General features: G+C 41.2%; 1 protein-coding gene across 3 annotated transcripts; it reads right to left on the bottom strand.

The window, feature by feature from the left end:
* Nucleotides 1–8223: 8223 nt before the first annotated feature.
* On the bottom strand, nucleotides 8224–14526 carry LOC117497307 (calcitonin gene-related peptide-like). 3 transcript variants are annotated; one of them, XM_034149258.1, is made up of 5 exons: nucleotides 14406–14526; nucleotides 13130–13221; nucleotides 12019–12153; nucleotides 10232–10415; nucleotides 8224–9356 (listed from the first exon to the last, which is right to left on the bottom strand). In XM_034149258.1, the coding sequence occupies exons 2-4, from the start codon at nucleotides 13213–13215 to the stop codon at nucleotides 10256–10258; spliced, it is 381 nt and encodes a 126-aa protein (XP_034005149.1). In that variant the 5' UTR covers nucleotides 13216–13221; nucleotides 14406–14526; the 3' UTR covers nucleotides 8224–9356; nucleotides 10232–10255. The 3 variants fall into 3 exon arrangements, with proteins under 3 accessions (XP_034005149.1, XP_034005148.1, XP_034005147.1); XM_034149257.1 differs by having other exon boundaries at nucleotides 10232–10418; nucleotides 14406–14499; XM_034149256.1 differs by lacking the exons at nucleotides 8224–9356; nucleotides 10232–10415; nucleotides 14406–14526 and adding exons at nucleotides 10689–11278; nucleotides 13361–13520.
* Nucleotides 14527–15677: the final 1151 nt, after the last annotated feature.

Here is a 15677-nt window from a genome sequence, read left to right as displayed (position 1 = left end):
GCTGACGGTAGCGAACTTTAAAAGGTGATGTCATTGTTTTGTCTCCAGTTTGTTGGGCTGCCACCATTTTCATTAAAACACTCAATATATTAAATATGAGCTACTTTTAGAAAAGATCCCCTCCACAATTGAGTTGTAATTTAGTTACTTTGTACTCATTGTCTGCAACTTGAAGTTATTTCTTATGACCTGGGGTTTTTATCAGTATCTGAAAATGCTAAATCAATAGTTTTTTAACAAATGTAAAACAATACGTCCCAAAATGTACCTCTAATATGATCACTTTCTGTGAGTCATACACTACATTCAAATGCAATGCTCTTTAATCAACATTTAATCTGTTACACTTTGGATTTTGGTTTTTGGCTTTAGTTGAATATTTTATGACTTGGCACTTATAGGAGTTTTTGGGTGATTTATCTGTCTCTATTGGCAAGGATGATTCTGTAAAATATAAAAAGTATAAATGTCCTTGAATTCAACAAATATATGTCCAGCAATGTTCATATAACCTTTCAGTTTTGTGAGAATGGGGGTGTCCGGTGATCAATACTGTCCCCTCTTTAAATCAGAAGCTTTTAAGTTAGAATCCTACTGACTTTTTAAGTAAACCTTAAAGGTTTATGTGATAAAAATAAAAAGTAGCAGACTTGGACGTTGATCAAAAACACTTTCATGATAAAAAAAGACTCTGACATCTGCTAAGTTACCACCCATTTAATTGCGGGAGTTTTAAAGTGCTGCGAGCACCTTGCACAATAACAACTTCTTCGCCAATTGAAAAGTACTCTCTGCAAGAACTGCATTGCTGTTGAAGACGTTTGGAGATCTCTATTTAAATCCGGTGCTACATCCTGCAAATGTCATGCTTTAATCATCTGAAAAATACATTGAAAACGTTGTTGTCCAAAAAGCTCTTTAAAAGTTTCAAAGTTCCTCTCAGCATCATTTAAACATTCTCTGAAGTTGAGATTAGTCTAAAGTGCTTGCCAAACTTACCCGTTCAGTGAGTGAAAGGTTAAGTGTTCCCAGGAGGGTTCATAGTTACAGCTTCTCGTCTTCTTCTTCTGCAAAGCGCCTGTCTCTGTCCTCTCTTTAGATCGCTCTAACTTAGTCTCTTGTCCTGGAGCCCAGCTGGGACAACCACCACCAAAGCCTGCTGGAGTGGGAATGCTCAGATTCTGAACGTGACTGGCCTTAAAGGCTTTTCTTGGGGAGAAAAAGCCCACATCCGTCAGTCAAGCAGCGGAGCATATTTCAGCTGGGCCGCCTTCCAAACAGACATGAAACTCTTCTATTTCGGTCTGCCATATGAGCAGCGGTGCTCAGAGGAGGGGGGGGAGAGTCTGTGGTGGGGTATGTAATTGCAGAGTGACCAGTTATGGTGAGATGTAATTGCAGACCTCATCAGATGGAGAGAAACTGCCAACAAGACAAGGTAAAGGACTTTTGAATAAGACTTAAAAAACAGAAACAACACAGACCACATAAATAAATGGGGAGCTGGGTTCCAGATGTGGCAGCGAAGGGAGGGAGGGGAGAAGAAGAAAGAGAGGGAGGGACAGAAGAGAGGGGGAGATGAAGGAACTGCAATGGAAGCAGAATGAAATCCAGTTTCTGACACGGTGAAAAGGTGTTTACCTTCCCAGCAACAGACGCACAAGACGGAAAGGGGGTTTGGGGAAGGTGAGAGGATGTCGAGCCGCCCTGATGTTGTTTCTGGATCTTTACCATGAGTTCTCCTTGGTGTCTGGTTTCACGTCGGCCTTGGAAATGACTACCTTATGGAAAAATCGGGAGCTTTAAAAATGGGGAAGGAGAATGAAAATATAAACGGCAGTCGGCTGGTTCCCATTATAAGCGGGACTCAGCTGGTCGGGGTTGCTGCAGATGATAATGCTGCAAGTGAATAATTATCATGTGATTATGTGAAGTGGGCGGCTCCACACACGCTCCCATGTGCACATATATAAAGTCAATCAATATTAGCTTTAGCTTAAATTTTAATGTAAACAGCTAATTTCCTCCAAAATGTTACCTCATTTCCTGACGAATTCAACAGGGGAATGCTCAATGAGGCACACATTTAGGGCCACAAAGCAATGCTGTATCGCCGACCCGGAAACCTGTCCGCTCCTCGCAGCAGCAACGAGCCTCGCAACGAGCCTCGCAACGAGCCTCGCAACGAGCCTCGCAACGTCCCAACCAATCAGAGCACACTGGGCTCACAGGGAGGGGGGGGCAGGAGCTCCAACAAGCCGTGTAGGACAGAGAATGAATACACATACTATACAGAGATGCTGTATGAGAAACCAATGTGAGTTTGAAAAATTGCACAATATAAATCTATTCTAGTAGACCTCAACAATGGAAATATGATCAGTAGAAATGGCCATGACATGGGACCTTTAAGATATTCTAAATTCTATTCTAAAAATACAATCTTGAAACCAAACCTTTCTCAACAGTATCATATAGCTCACTCATTGAGTTTGGTTGGGGACGGTAATTTATGTTTTTTTTAGCCCACAAATATTTAGTGCTTATGGGAAATGGTGTTTTGCCAAAGGCAGCTGAACAAATACCAAAAATGTTAGTAATATTTTAAGCTTTCTGTAGAAAAAAAGCTTGGTTCCAAGGTTGTATTTCTACTTATTTGCATTGGAATATCCTTCAATTTGGCTATAGAGAGATTAGAAGATCTCTTATGTGCGTAACTGATATAAATCTTTTTACCTCTTAACTTTTGGCAACAAGGTGTATTTACAAAATTGTAAAATGAGTCCTGTAATTTTTATGAATAGTGTCTTGTTGAGCGAGAACAAGCGAAACTCATCCTGAGCACACACAAACACTCACAGCCGAAGTAAAAACAATAAGTGTGGCTTGATATTGAGTAAGAAAAAAGGTTTAGAATGTGAGAATGGTTCCCAACTCGTCTATTACCAGCGTTCAGGGAACTCTATGCAAGTCAATGGGGACTCCCTGTTAGTTAGCCAAGGGATCCTGGTGTGTGAGGTGCTCCGCGGATTGGTCCATTTGGGCCAATCCGGTCATTTGTTGTTGATTTGGGTGTTCACACGTCACAGAACCCAGGAAGCAAACAATGGAAAATGAGAAATCTCCAACGAGGCGTTCTGGGGCAGCATAGACAGGTCTTTTCTGTGTTAGAGTTTTACTCGCTACAGGGTGTACTTTGAGGGTTTGTGACTCTGCAGACCGTTTACATGCAGAAAGACCTTCATAACACACAAGGGGACGGGTAATAGGAGAAAAGCATGACATGGGACCTTTAAATAGTCAAATCTATTTTCCCATTTGACATAACAAGAAAGCTGAAAGAATAGTTTTTAGTTTTGTAAAGTTTCCAAAAGGTTCGTTAAAATCTCAAAGTGTAGTTGTAGGTAGAAGGCAAAAAATGTTTCAAGAAAAGCTTCTATTCGTTTACAGAAGGGGATGGACACTGAAGCGACATCATGACTCAAATAACTAGAAATACAACCTTGGAACAAAGCTTTTTTCTACAGAAAGCTTAAATAAATTACAAAGATTGTCGGTATGTGTTCAGCTGCCTTTGTCAAAACACCATTTCCTATAAGCACTAAATATTTGTGGTAAATTACTGTCCCTAACTAAACACAATGAGTGGGCCATATGACATACTGTTGAGAAAGGCTTGGTTTCAAGATTGTATTTTGAGATATTTGCGGTATCTTAAATAGTCAAAGGGTTCTTGAATGACATCTTTTTCCATTTGACAAAACTAGAAAACTAAATATAGTGTTACGTTTTTGAAAGTTTCCAAAAAGTTGTGCTGTAGTAGGTAGAAGGCAAATAAAATGTCAAGAAGAGCTTCTATTAGTTTACAGAAGAGGATGGACCCTGAAGCGACATCATGACTCATGTCAGAAAGTTCCTTTAAAACATTAAAAAGAAGCCTCTACCAAAGCCTCAGGTTTTGAAATTGGTTTGTGGCTGGAGGCTTCTGGGAACTGGACTAACGACACATCTTCTCTGTGGAGACGGGGGCTTGCTTCTCGGTTTCTCCTACAAGAAACATCTAATTTCCAACTGGATGGGCTCCATTCAAAGCAGCTGTGCGCCATTAGGACTGCTTTCTCTTTGGCATGGAGCGATTGTTACATTACTTCTGAGAAAGAAGCGCAAAACCAAATCGACCCACAAGTCAGCCCGCCCTCAACCTCCTATTCCCCTCAATTATCAAAATATAAAGAGGGGGTATTATTTTTTCCCTCCTCAGTCATGCAGGAGAAGTTTCCATGTGGATTCTAGCATGACTCGAGACAGATAGAGAGAGAGAGAGTGGAAACGCTGAAAAAACCACCCACATGAGGGTTTTTAAAGCTTCAGGGGGAAAAGAGCTCAAACCCCCTCTTCTGTTTACACTCAGATAGCATGGTCACCAGTGTTGGGTGTAACGCATTACAAAAGTAACGGAGTAATGTAACGCATTACTAATTAAATGTGGGTAATATACCACCCGTTACAACACATTTTAACCCGGAATTAAACGGTGTTTTGTTTTTTAAGAATTCACTAACATCGCGAGACATTCCGACACCAGAGAAACATTGTGCGGGTAGATTAGTAAACCTGGTGTTTACCCTTCAGGCTCATCAAGATCCCTCCGCTTCGCGTCGGGTTCCCTGATCAGCCTGTCGGGTGTTCTTTTCCCCATAATGACCGCCTCGCTGCACATTATCCCGCTTATTACACGGCCATATACTGAACGAATTACAGAGCCCATTCCGTGTTCCTGTTATTGTTTACTTCCTCTCTGCCTTCTTCTGGTGATTTATCTGACGTCCAGCGCTCCGTCTTTTAACCTCTTTTCCTTTCTCTTTCTTGACCCTCCTTAGCAACCTTCATTATAGTCCTTGACAGTGGTCTGTAGCCTACTGTATTAACAACGTGTCGCATGTTAAGAATGTACAATCAGAAAGCGAGTATTCAACTAAGCTGTGTAATAAAAGTTGTTAGTAGCCTTAATGGCCTACACAGTTGTTATGCTATACCATATTGCCCTTCACTGGATGTATAATGAGCTGCACTAAACTACATTTTAGCATTTAAAATACCTAGCCATTCTTTTGAGGTTATTTTGGTGAAAGTAACTCAAAAGTAATATAAAAGTAGTGTAACTCATTACATTTCAGAGACAGTAATATTGTAATGTAACTTATTACTTTAAAAAGACAGTAATAAGTCATATGTACTGTATTACATTTTGGAAGTAACTTGCCCAACACTGATGGTCACATATTTTCATACATCTCCTCTCATCTGGGAATTAAATAAATAAATCATCCATGAACAGTTGACTAATCATGTATTACTTTGAGTGTTTATAGCAGGGACACGGCATGTCGATTGTTTCTCACATTTTCCTTGTATTTCCTCTGAACTTCCTTGTGTGCTTTGGGTTTGTTTGGATGCACAATATTGTAAATGTGTATTTGCCCCGGTGCACACTTGGCATTCATCCGTGGAAACAAATAGGATCAACTGTATCCTGTTTTTCAATTTCACCCTTATTGAATGAGCTCATTATCAACGTATTTATCATCCTGAAACCGAAGTGACTTTATTTATCCTCCATTCAAGTGCTTTTTTAGCTGTCTGTGATTTGTCTGGCAACACTGCACCTTAAATACATACAGGGAATGTTATTGTTGGTAAAACACAAGTTAAGACTGTAATTATGCATGATATTTATCTGCTCCAGTTTGTGCATTTAAAATGATTTATGTGAAGTTAATGTTTGATTTCCTGTTCCAGCTCTTTCCAAATACTATGTGATTCAAGTTAGGGTTAGGGTTAGGGGTTAGGGTTAGGCTTATTTAACTTTTCTTGTGGTTTTCATGTTCCTTTATTCATCGATCCCTAAAGTACTAGGCTACACATTTCACTCAGTAAGTAACCCACTGAAGAGCAACCCAGAACAACCAATCCTCTACAAATGAGAGTTCATTGCCTTGATGAAGGGTAACTTAGAAATACTTTCAAAAGATCTGAGAAAAAGTACAATTTTCCACAGTTGGTCCAGGATCTGAGCGTCAAACCTTATGTTCTTTAGCCCTTATGATGTATTATGTGTCTCAGAAGCAGCAGAAGAACCCATTCCATCACCATTTCTCACTAATGGAAACCCATTGGAATGGAAATTTGATGGAAAACACTTAGTGTATAAAGTTTCCGTTAGAATATTTTTTCGCCGGTCAACATGTCCGTTAAAGTTGAAATCTTCCGGACAAAATGAGAAAAGTGCCGGTCAAAGGACTTCGTTGTTATTTATTGAGCTTTAAAACAAATTGATATGATTCGATATTAAACAAACTAATTATTGTAGATTAACTACATTATTCAAAAGTGTACAGTAATTTATAATAACACAGGAATAATAAACGGAGCGCTCTCCCTCTCCTGACAGCCCGCCAGTATCATGCAGCTCGCTGATCCAGTAATGAGTGACCCGACAGTAAAACTAAACATATCTATAACTAGTTTGAGAGGTAATTAAAATAGCTACGTGTGATTTTCTAACCTGAAGTGTGTGTTTTGCTCCGCTCACCGCTGCAGGTGATCATGCAGAGCTGCGTGTCGACTCGTCAGCAGCAGCTGATCTCTCTCTCCCGTCAGATTAGACTTCACTCGCGTTTATGTCCATATCGATCAGATCTAGCTAGTTCTAGCTAATGATATGACTACCTGCTTATCAAAAGACACCTAAACAATAAGCGTCGCTATGCAACCGGGTGAGGCCGCAAAGTATAGCGCAGCATTATGCATTTGTTTACATGCCCACCGGAACCCAGAGGCATTACCAACAGATCAACGCACAATCAACCCATACAGGACACTCTTTCTCCACATTAAGTGTTAGACATTAGAATTGACTCTTCTTGTCTGTCACATACTCTTCTTGTCTGTCACATAAGTGGCGCAACTGATGCGGTATTGTGCTAAGGGGAAATAATTTTGACCGGACATTTTGACCGGAGAGATTTCGATTTGCCGGTCTTCAGCATATTTTACCGGTCATAGTCCGTTAATTACCGGCTAACGGGAACTCTGGTGTATACTTGTAAATGGATTCAGCCTTCAATTGGAAACCTTTGGTATTGTACTTTTATTCACCAGACCAGTTAAAGTGGACGTCAATTACATCCAAAAAGTGGCACCTCAGTGGCTTAAAGTAATGCTTTGCCACTACAATTCAAGTTAGGGTTACTAATTATGTTCAACTTCTCTTTATTTTATTTTTCTTGTGGTTTCATGTCCCTTTACTCAACAATCCCTAAAAAAAGTTGGCTATAGGCCTACATAATTTCACTCAGTAAGTCACCCACTGAAGTACAACCAGTCTTCTACAAATGACAGATCATTGCCTTACTGAGGGGCAACTGAGACTTACTTTCAAAAGAACCGAGAAATCCATAGTTGGTCCAGAATTTGAGTCAAACCTTAAGCTTGTTTTGCCCCTATGATGTTTTATGTGTCTCAGGAGCAGCAGAAAGAAGATGCTGTCAGTTTCTCAAAGGCAATTTACCAATTTTTCCTCAATGGAAACCTATTAAAACCACACATCCTTGTTATGAAACTCTGCTTTGACTCTTCAACAGGTCATTGTTTGACACTTCAATGCTGTTCTGACAACCCTAAGCAGTGACATCAAGTGTGAAAACCTTATGTACTCGTGTTTTTCCCTTGCCATTTTCACTATTTTAGATATTCTTTCTCCTTTGAGTCAATAGTTAGAGCAAATAAACAAACCACCTGCTGTGGCGTATGCCCAAGAGTTCACATTTATCACCGGTTGAAACTTTTTTAGATGCTCGAGTCAGACCTGAGAGCTCCACTGAAACTTTAGTCGAGATAATTATGTTGCCATCTATTGGAGAGCTTCAGTAAAAGCAAGAGAAGCCCAAAATGCTCAGTCAGTGTTCATGTCTGCTATAAGAGCAGTAAAGGTAACTCAGATGATGTATTTTACTGTAAGTTATATGTAAAAATAAAGAATAATATGTTGTTTTCTGTCAGAAATGTATTACTTTCTCTGCACTGATGCCAAAAAGACCATCTCCTGTGGAAGATTCTTAAAAAAAACGCTTTTGCTTCTGCTGAATGATTATCCTGAGTGGCCATATATCCCGATTCTGATTCAAAAGAGTGGTCTTTATTTAGAAGAAGAACAAGTCTGACTGCAGTTTTGGCTGCCGTTTATTAAGCAATTACCCATGCAGGTTGTTTTTTTTTCTTGGATCATCATTTGTCTCAACATATCCATGCTGCTGTGGTGTCATTCAGAAAATACTCCCAATAAAACTGATGTGTTTACACCTGCAGACTGTCGCTGCATACAAAGTGACCCAGACAGTAGTGTGTGAATGTGGACTGGTTCAATACGTTTGCAGAATAATACATAGATAAATGGACATTTCTAGGAAGTGATAGTGCATTTGTCAGTGGGAAATACATTTCTAACAAATCTATTTGCGTAAGGTCCCGTTTTGCCATTTGATTGGACGTTATTAATTAATATTCCAGCAATTCATGTACAAATCTAAGCTTCTCATAATGTAATAGTTCACGTCTTTCTAAACCTAAATACTTAAAAACCTTTGAAGAACAACACAAGTACCCCAAACCCGAGTGTAATCTAAAATACATTTTAATCTTGCTGAAATTAGTTTTTCACAATATTGTTTACATTATTAATCTTCGTTCTCTTCTTCCTCGCTCAGGTCTTCTTTACCGTCTCCAAACAGAACTGTACAATCATGTTCATGTAAATTGGTCTACATCAAGGCACAAGACAACAGCCGTTGTGGGGGGGGCCTTGGGTAGGCTGATCTTTAATGGCGTCCCTCTGGCACACAGAAAAACAGGGTACCCTCGGGAAGGAAAGGGAGATATGGAGGATGTATGGATCTCAAATGGGGAGGTGGTCTCATAGAAATGTGCTCTAACGAGGTGAAAGGAGGGAAAACAATAAGGTGATAACAACTGCAGCTTTCATTTTATTTTCCAATGATACTCATGTATAAAAAAGAGGAACCATTAGGGTATTTTTTTTTTCTTCAGGAGTTCATTTGTTCATGTACATAAAGTAAAGTGCTTTTTTTCTCATTTTTTTCTCTTATTTGCCAAAAGCAAAAGGTTTCACTAACAGGATGGAGATGGGAACGAGAAAGTCCAGTGGCGTCTCTTTTTTCCCCGTAACAATGTGAGGGAGTGGGTAAAGGGCCAGTTCAGTGTTTTTATTTTCTGCTTTGTTTTTGTTGATTTTTGTTCTCAGGGTTTTTTTCTGGTGTTTTCTTGTCTGGGTTCAACCACTGAAAGAAAGAAAGACAAGAAAGAAAGACAATTATTATACATTTAAAGGTTTTGAAAGGACTACACTAACTGGTATTCATCAATAGTCCATTTTAAATTATTACACGATGAACCAAATAAGATTTTAATCCATTTATCATCAAATGAATACGAAAAAATCAGTCAACTCAGGTGTTATTGCCTAAAACAGTTTTTATAAATCTGGGTTTTATTTGTATGTTATGAGCTGTTTGAATATTTAAAGGTGGGGTAGGTAATTTTGGAGAAACCAGCTCGAGTGCAGTAGAATTTGAAAATACACAACCGGAAGAAATCTGCTACTTCCTTACAGAGCCCCTCCTCCAACACACACGAACGCGCACATGACCAATGAGGGCACGAGATAAGTTTGTGCATAGATGGAAGGCTGACAGGCAGGTAGGCCATCCAGTTATTTTAGCCGGGCCGGCTCAAATGATTGGCCGTGCTTTTTACAGTATTACTGCTTCCACAGATGACATTGTTTTATGGATTTTTTGTCAAAGTACTTCAGATATTCATTGCTATCGGGATGTTAAGAGCATTCCATGGAATATAACAAAAAGTGTATCTCGAGCCGGTTTCTCAAACTTACCTACCCCACCTTTAAGTTTGAATCTTTAATATTACAACTTTGTTGGCATTGTCTTAGTTGGCAAATGAAGAAAAACCCAATGTATTAGTATGATTCTCTTACTAATCACAAATGGTCAATCATAAACAATACATAAGCAATGAGTACAATTGAAGAGATCTCGTAAAAAAAATAAGAGGTAGAAGTAGAGAAGAAGGAGAAGAACTAGTACAACAATAAGTAGTAGAAGAAGTAACAGTAAAGAAGAAGAACTGTATTTACCGTTTCCCTGAAGGTGTTGGAGTCTCACATCTGAACGTTTCTCCTCCGCCTCCCGAAGGCCTTGGCGCCGACGTTGGTGGGGACGAAGTTGCTGTTTCCCATCCCCCCCGACCGGCTGAGGAAGTCCGCCAGGCGGTGGGTCACGCAGGTGGCCGTGTTGCAGGCTCGCTTCTGTGCTGTAACGCTGCTTCAGGAGAACAAAACCGGGGTTAACGTCTGCTGTCACATTCACCAATAAGACACACAGTGCACACAGTTCATTGTATCAACAGTAACGTGACACCAAAGGACATACAGGTAAAAATATGCATCAAGCCCTGAAAGCTTCAATCGCATATTTTCTTGTGATTTTTCTTACCTTTAAACTCGTTGAGAACTTCAGAGATAATTTTAAACCCATTGACTGTGTTAAAGAACCCCTAAGAATGAAAATGAGCTAAGGCTTCCTGGTAGAAAAATACGTTTATTGAACAAGAAACATGGTGTCGCATGAGTGGATAATTTATTAATGGTTCGATTAAGTGATCTCTCTCAACTCTTGGATTTCAGAGCTGTGAATTGCCATCAGATGACTCCACGCACAGTACACAGAGATGGCTTCTGGATTACATTTATGAAAACTAAGTCTGATTGTCTCAAATTAAAGGGACAAAGTATTCTCTGGCAAAAAAAAAAAGTAAACAGGGAAAGGAGAATCAACAGAAAAGTCGGTTGCAGTTAAAGGTATTATTCTTCTCATGTCAATCAAGCAGGAAAAATTAACATGCACTTGCCGATGCAGAAACAAAAAAGGAAGAACTTTGAGGAGGAGGAAGAGAGAGGAGGAAGAAGAAAGAGATGCAGTAAAGGACAGGAGTTTAGATGCTGTCAAACGTCTCGCCGTAGCTTGCATAGCTGTCGCTCTCGGGCGCACTGCGCTTCTTTCCGGGCGTTCCTGCTCCCACGTTCGTGCGAGGGAACGTCTGCAACTTGTGCAGCTCCTGAGACAGTTTGCCCAACACACAGGTGCTGAGGTTGGAGCACCGCTTGGTGAGGTGCCTGTCCATGCTGTCGGGGAGGGGAAACACAGAAACACATGCAGAGAACAGGCTCATAGGCATGGGGAAAACATGCAGGAAAAATCGTATTCCTTTCATCACTCACCATTTATCTCACATGCATTTCAATCACATGCCATTGCAGGTAGAAACAAATAAGGACATTCCCCCCTTATAGCATCATGCTTTTCACCCCTTTTCACCATTCAAAGAACCTGTCTTCTACCCTTCATGCTCCATCCCCACCCCCGCCCAGTCAATCCCCTCTTGTCATATCTTCTACACCCACAGAAGGAACAGAAACCAGTCGCTTCCCACTGTCATGCAACTCCACTTAATTGACATCATGCACACTTATTCGTTCCGTTAGGCACACACTGTTCACATGCCCCGCAGGCAGGCTGGAAATAGTAGTCCGTTCAAACAAAGTCAAAATCAAACTCATCCATGCGGGAGCGGGTTCATAACAGAGAATAGGGGGATTTCATGTTTTGTCTATTAGCGTCTTGTCTTGGAAACAATCTCTCTTCTAAGAAGTACATACCTCTACGCCTGATTGAACCCAAGTGGGGCGCTAAAAAGACTTCAGTTGGTGTTAAAGTGAGACCCAGATAATGACATGTTACCTAAAAAGTCCTCGCCCTCCATTTTACCTTTTATTTTCCACTTTACATTTTCTCATTCAGGTAAAATATTTCAGTTCCTGTTGAGGAAAGGTTATTTTTTTAAAGGATTAAGATATATGTGTACCTGTTTCCTTCAGTCGCCTGCTGCTCCAGCTCCTCCGCCGTCATCTGAACAAACTCCTTCACGATGGCGTTGAGTAACCTTCGCGCCTCGTAGTCCGTGAGCGTGACTCGGTCTGACATGGACTCTAAACCCGGTCTGCGATGGATGGTTTAGGGGTCAGGTGGTTTGGGGAGGGAAGGAGGGAAGAAGAGGTATTGAGATTAAGCATTAAATCCTTCACTAGAATGATCACCTGCAGTTAAAAGGAGGGGTGGGGATGTGTTGGGGTGGGGTAGGCTGCTTCTACTGGATGGAGAGGAGGGGGTCAGGAGGTTTTTTTTTTAGCTGGGACGTCACCAACTCTGAGAGGGATGACGTCTGAGTTGGAGGCCCCCGGCCAACGCAGGGAAACAATCTGCGGAGAGTGCCCCGTCCCTGAGAGCAGCCGCCTTTAGATTTATTACTAAATCGATGGCTTCATGGGAACAGGGCGGGGAGCGGCTTGAATGGGGCTTCATATAAATATATAGATCTCATTAATCTCCCCCTGTTTCCCTGTCTTCTTTTACTTTTTTACTTATTTTTCTTTCTATTATGCCCTTTTTGAAAGAAGAGTAATTTTCATGTAATTGTAAATGTAAACAAATGTTGTTTATTGATTGGGAAATGACATATTTGAGATTTACATTATTATGATTTTTAGAAGTATGTGGTTAAAGACACATTTTAGACCTTATATACCTCAACTGGAGTCAAGTTTTAATCTTGCTCATGCAAAGTGACAACATTAAGCTTCATAAACTATTCAAATAAAATATAAAAAATATGTTTAAAGTTGTGTGCATGCATATTATCACAGACTCTGTGTTGAAGACTATCATTAAAAGCTCCCATTTCTTTATATTTTTCTAGCAATATTGAAAATGGACAAGAAGACCAATTATACCAGATTCCTATAGTTAAAAAAAAAAGATTTAGTATCAACCCTCCTCTCTTTCCCACTGGTTTCTAGTGATTTTAACAATTTAGGAATTCTACATCCGTTACACTTTTCGACATATCTCAAGTTTCTGGTAAAATGCATGTTAGCCGTAAGTTTGAAGTCTACAAATATGAAAGTTGAGCGTCTCACCTGGCAGGGGCGGCTTGTGAGCAGTACATCTGGCAAATGACCAGGGCGTAGGCAACGAGGAAAGCAGAGATCTTCAACATAACCATGGTCCCCTACACAGCAAGAAAGACATCCCATCACCATCACCGTCACCATCACACACACCATCACACACACCGCTGTCTTTCACACTCACACACTGTTAAAATAAGTTTGCAAGTCACCCTCAAAATTCAGCAAAAATCGACATACATGTAGAAAATACAGGTTCTAGTTTGTCTGATCCTCCGATGCTGTTGGGAAGAAGTTGCAACAAGAAGAAAAACTGATTCCTGTCACTTCCCAGAAAGATCAACCCATGCCACTCTTTTATCTCGGGTCTCCTGCTGCTCATCCTGAGCCTCATAACGACCCTACTCTTCTTCTTTCCAAACGATTTGTTCCTCTTCCAGCCAGGAGCTCAGGACAGGTAGTTCTCTCATGTCGCACGCTGCACAGTGACATGCATGTCTGTGTGTGTGTGTGTGTGTGTGTGTGTGTGTGTGTGTGTGTGTGTGTGTGTGTGTGTGTGTGTGTGTGTGTGTGTGTGTGTGTGTGTGTGTGTGTGTGTGTGTGTGTGTGTGTGTGTGTGTGTGTGTGTGTGTGTGTGTGTGTCATTGTGTGTGTGTGTGTGTGTGTCATTGTGTGTGTGTCATTGTGTGTGTGTGTGTGTCATTGTGTGTGTATAAGGTAGGTGGGGGTCCGAGACTGTGTATGGCATGTATAGCACTTGCTCGCTCTGGAAGAGGAGGGGTGAAAAGGGAAGAGAGCGGGGGGGGGACTCCAAGCTTGCCAACTCCCTAAGGGACCAGTGCATTAGTGTAATGAGCTGCCAGCACTCTCTCTCTCTCACACACACACACACACACACACACACACACACACACACACACACACACACACACACACACACACACACACACATACTCTCTCGTCCCTCCTGTCCATCTCTTCTTTGCTTTTCGCTGTTTCACTTGCTGTTCTTCATTTTAGCCCCTTTCTTTTTCTCTTTCTTGCCTTTTATCCTTATTTTTCTCTCTGTGTTGGTCTTCGGCCTTCACGGAGCAGCCCAACAGAATGAGTGGTGGTGAGGCTGGTGACCCCAGTGGTCACACTCCAATCCCATTACCAACACTCTCACGTCACCACAGTCTAACAACGCAGTCACTCTGTATCTGATCCACTCACATGCAAACAGCTTATCAGGTACATTAACAGTTCCATCACATCGCCCAAACATTTAAAAGTCAACACTTACCTTCAGTGGTAATCACCCAGCGGAAGAAAAAAATATATATATATATCTCTAGGTATCTCTAATGCAAAACACAATAAGTTGACTTTCTCTCAACTTGCAGAACAACTCTTGATTCTGTTGCATGCAGCGCCAACGCACCAGCCTATATATCCCACCACTTGGATTTGTGCATTGACTGTGTAGGTGTTTAATTATCCGCCAGCAGCCAATCACGTCGCTCTGATGCTATGGCGAGCCAATGGGACGCCTCCCCTCAGTCCTGGCTCACTAATAAGGGATATGGCTCTGCGCTGACGTCATTCCCCAGTCAGTAAGTGCTCCATTCACAAAATCCTTCAGTCGTTTGGACCATTTGCTATCCCCCAATTTGCATTGATGTCATTAATCAAATAGGAAGCAAAAGCAAACTGGTGTTCACGGAGAAGCATCACCAGCAATAAATATTTTAAGAACTTTCCAAAAATGTTACATTGCATGCTATATCTCAAATCGATAAGGCGCCCCCTACCCCCCCCTCAACCCAACTCCCACCTCCCCAGCTAAGAGATGCAGGCGGGCCATCTGCTGGGGAGGGACGTTCACTACACGATGACGCACTCCTGAGCTTTTCATTCATTCATTCATAATGCTGTTTGGATAGCACCAACTACACCCACTGTGATTCAGCTCCACACACCATCTCACACACAATGAGCTTATGTCATCCATTTCATTTAGGACAATATGTTGTGATTCCCCTCAAATACTGATGAAAACCAACTACCTTCAAACTATGAATAACTGTGAAAATGTTATTTTTCTTCAACTTAATTTGTGTCTTTTTCAAACAGTGTGATTAACCTGAAACGTATGCCTTGTCTCGCAGTGGGTACTGTATGTATGACAGCCTCCCACCCCCCCTAAAGGGAAACATCAAACCACATTGAGTTAATAAAGTGATACCACAGTCGGTCCAGTATAGTGATCACTGCCTCCTCCCACACACTGAGTAAACGAGCAGAGACCAATCGATGACAGCCTCCGACAAGAGCCGTTTCTCAAAAGCAATTACACAACTGTTTGTCGTGCACCGTCCTCTCAATTCCCTTTCTTTTCATTAGTGTGCAGGGCGGTGTATGTTCCTGTGTGTGTGTGTACACTACTTGTGTGTCTCTGCACAGTGGACTAAATGAATGGGCGTACAGTAGGTGTGTGTGTGTGTGTGTGTGTGTTCTGGATTATATGTCAGAGTAAAAGAAGGGGAGGGGTTGCCTCTCTTCGTCTGCGTCATAG

The sequence above is a fragment of the Trematomus bernacchii genome, unplaced genomic scaffold (genome assembly GCF_902827165.1).
Source record: "Trematomus bernacchii unplaced genomic scaffold, fTreBer1.1, whole genome shotgun sequence".
In the NCBI taxonomy this organism is placed as follows: domain Eukaryota; kingdom Metazoa; phylum Chordata; class Actinopteri; order Perciformes; family Nototheniidae; genus Trematomus; species Trematomus bernacchii.
This window is presented reverse-complemented; position numbering and strand designations above follow the sequence as displayed.

What these genes read in the sequence shown, in the direction of transcription:
- LOC117497307 (XM_034149256.1), bottom strand. Translation starts at nt 13,215, where the DNA reads ATGGTTATGTTGAAGATCTCTGCTTTCCTCGTTGCCTACGCCCTGGTC. An exon ending in TCACAAGCCGCCCCTGCCAG is followed by an intron (nt 12,154 to 13,129) that starts GTGAGACGCTCA and finishes CATCCATCGCAG; the next exon opens with ACCGGGTTTAGAGTCCATGT. An exon ending in CAGGCGACTGAAGGAAACAG is followed by an intron (nt 11,279 to 12,018) that starts GTACACATATAT and finishes CCTCCCCGACAG; the next exon opens with CATGGACAGGCACCTCACCA.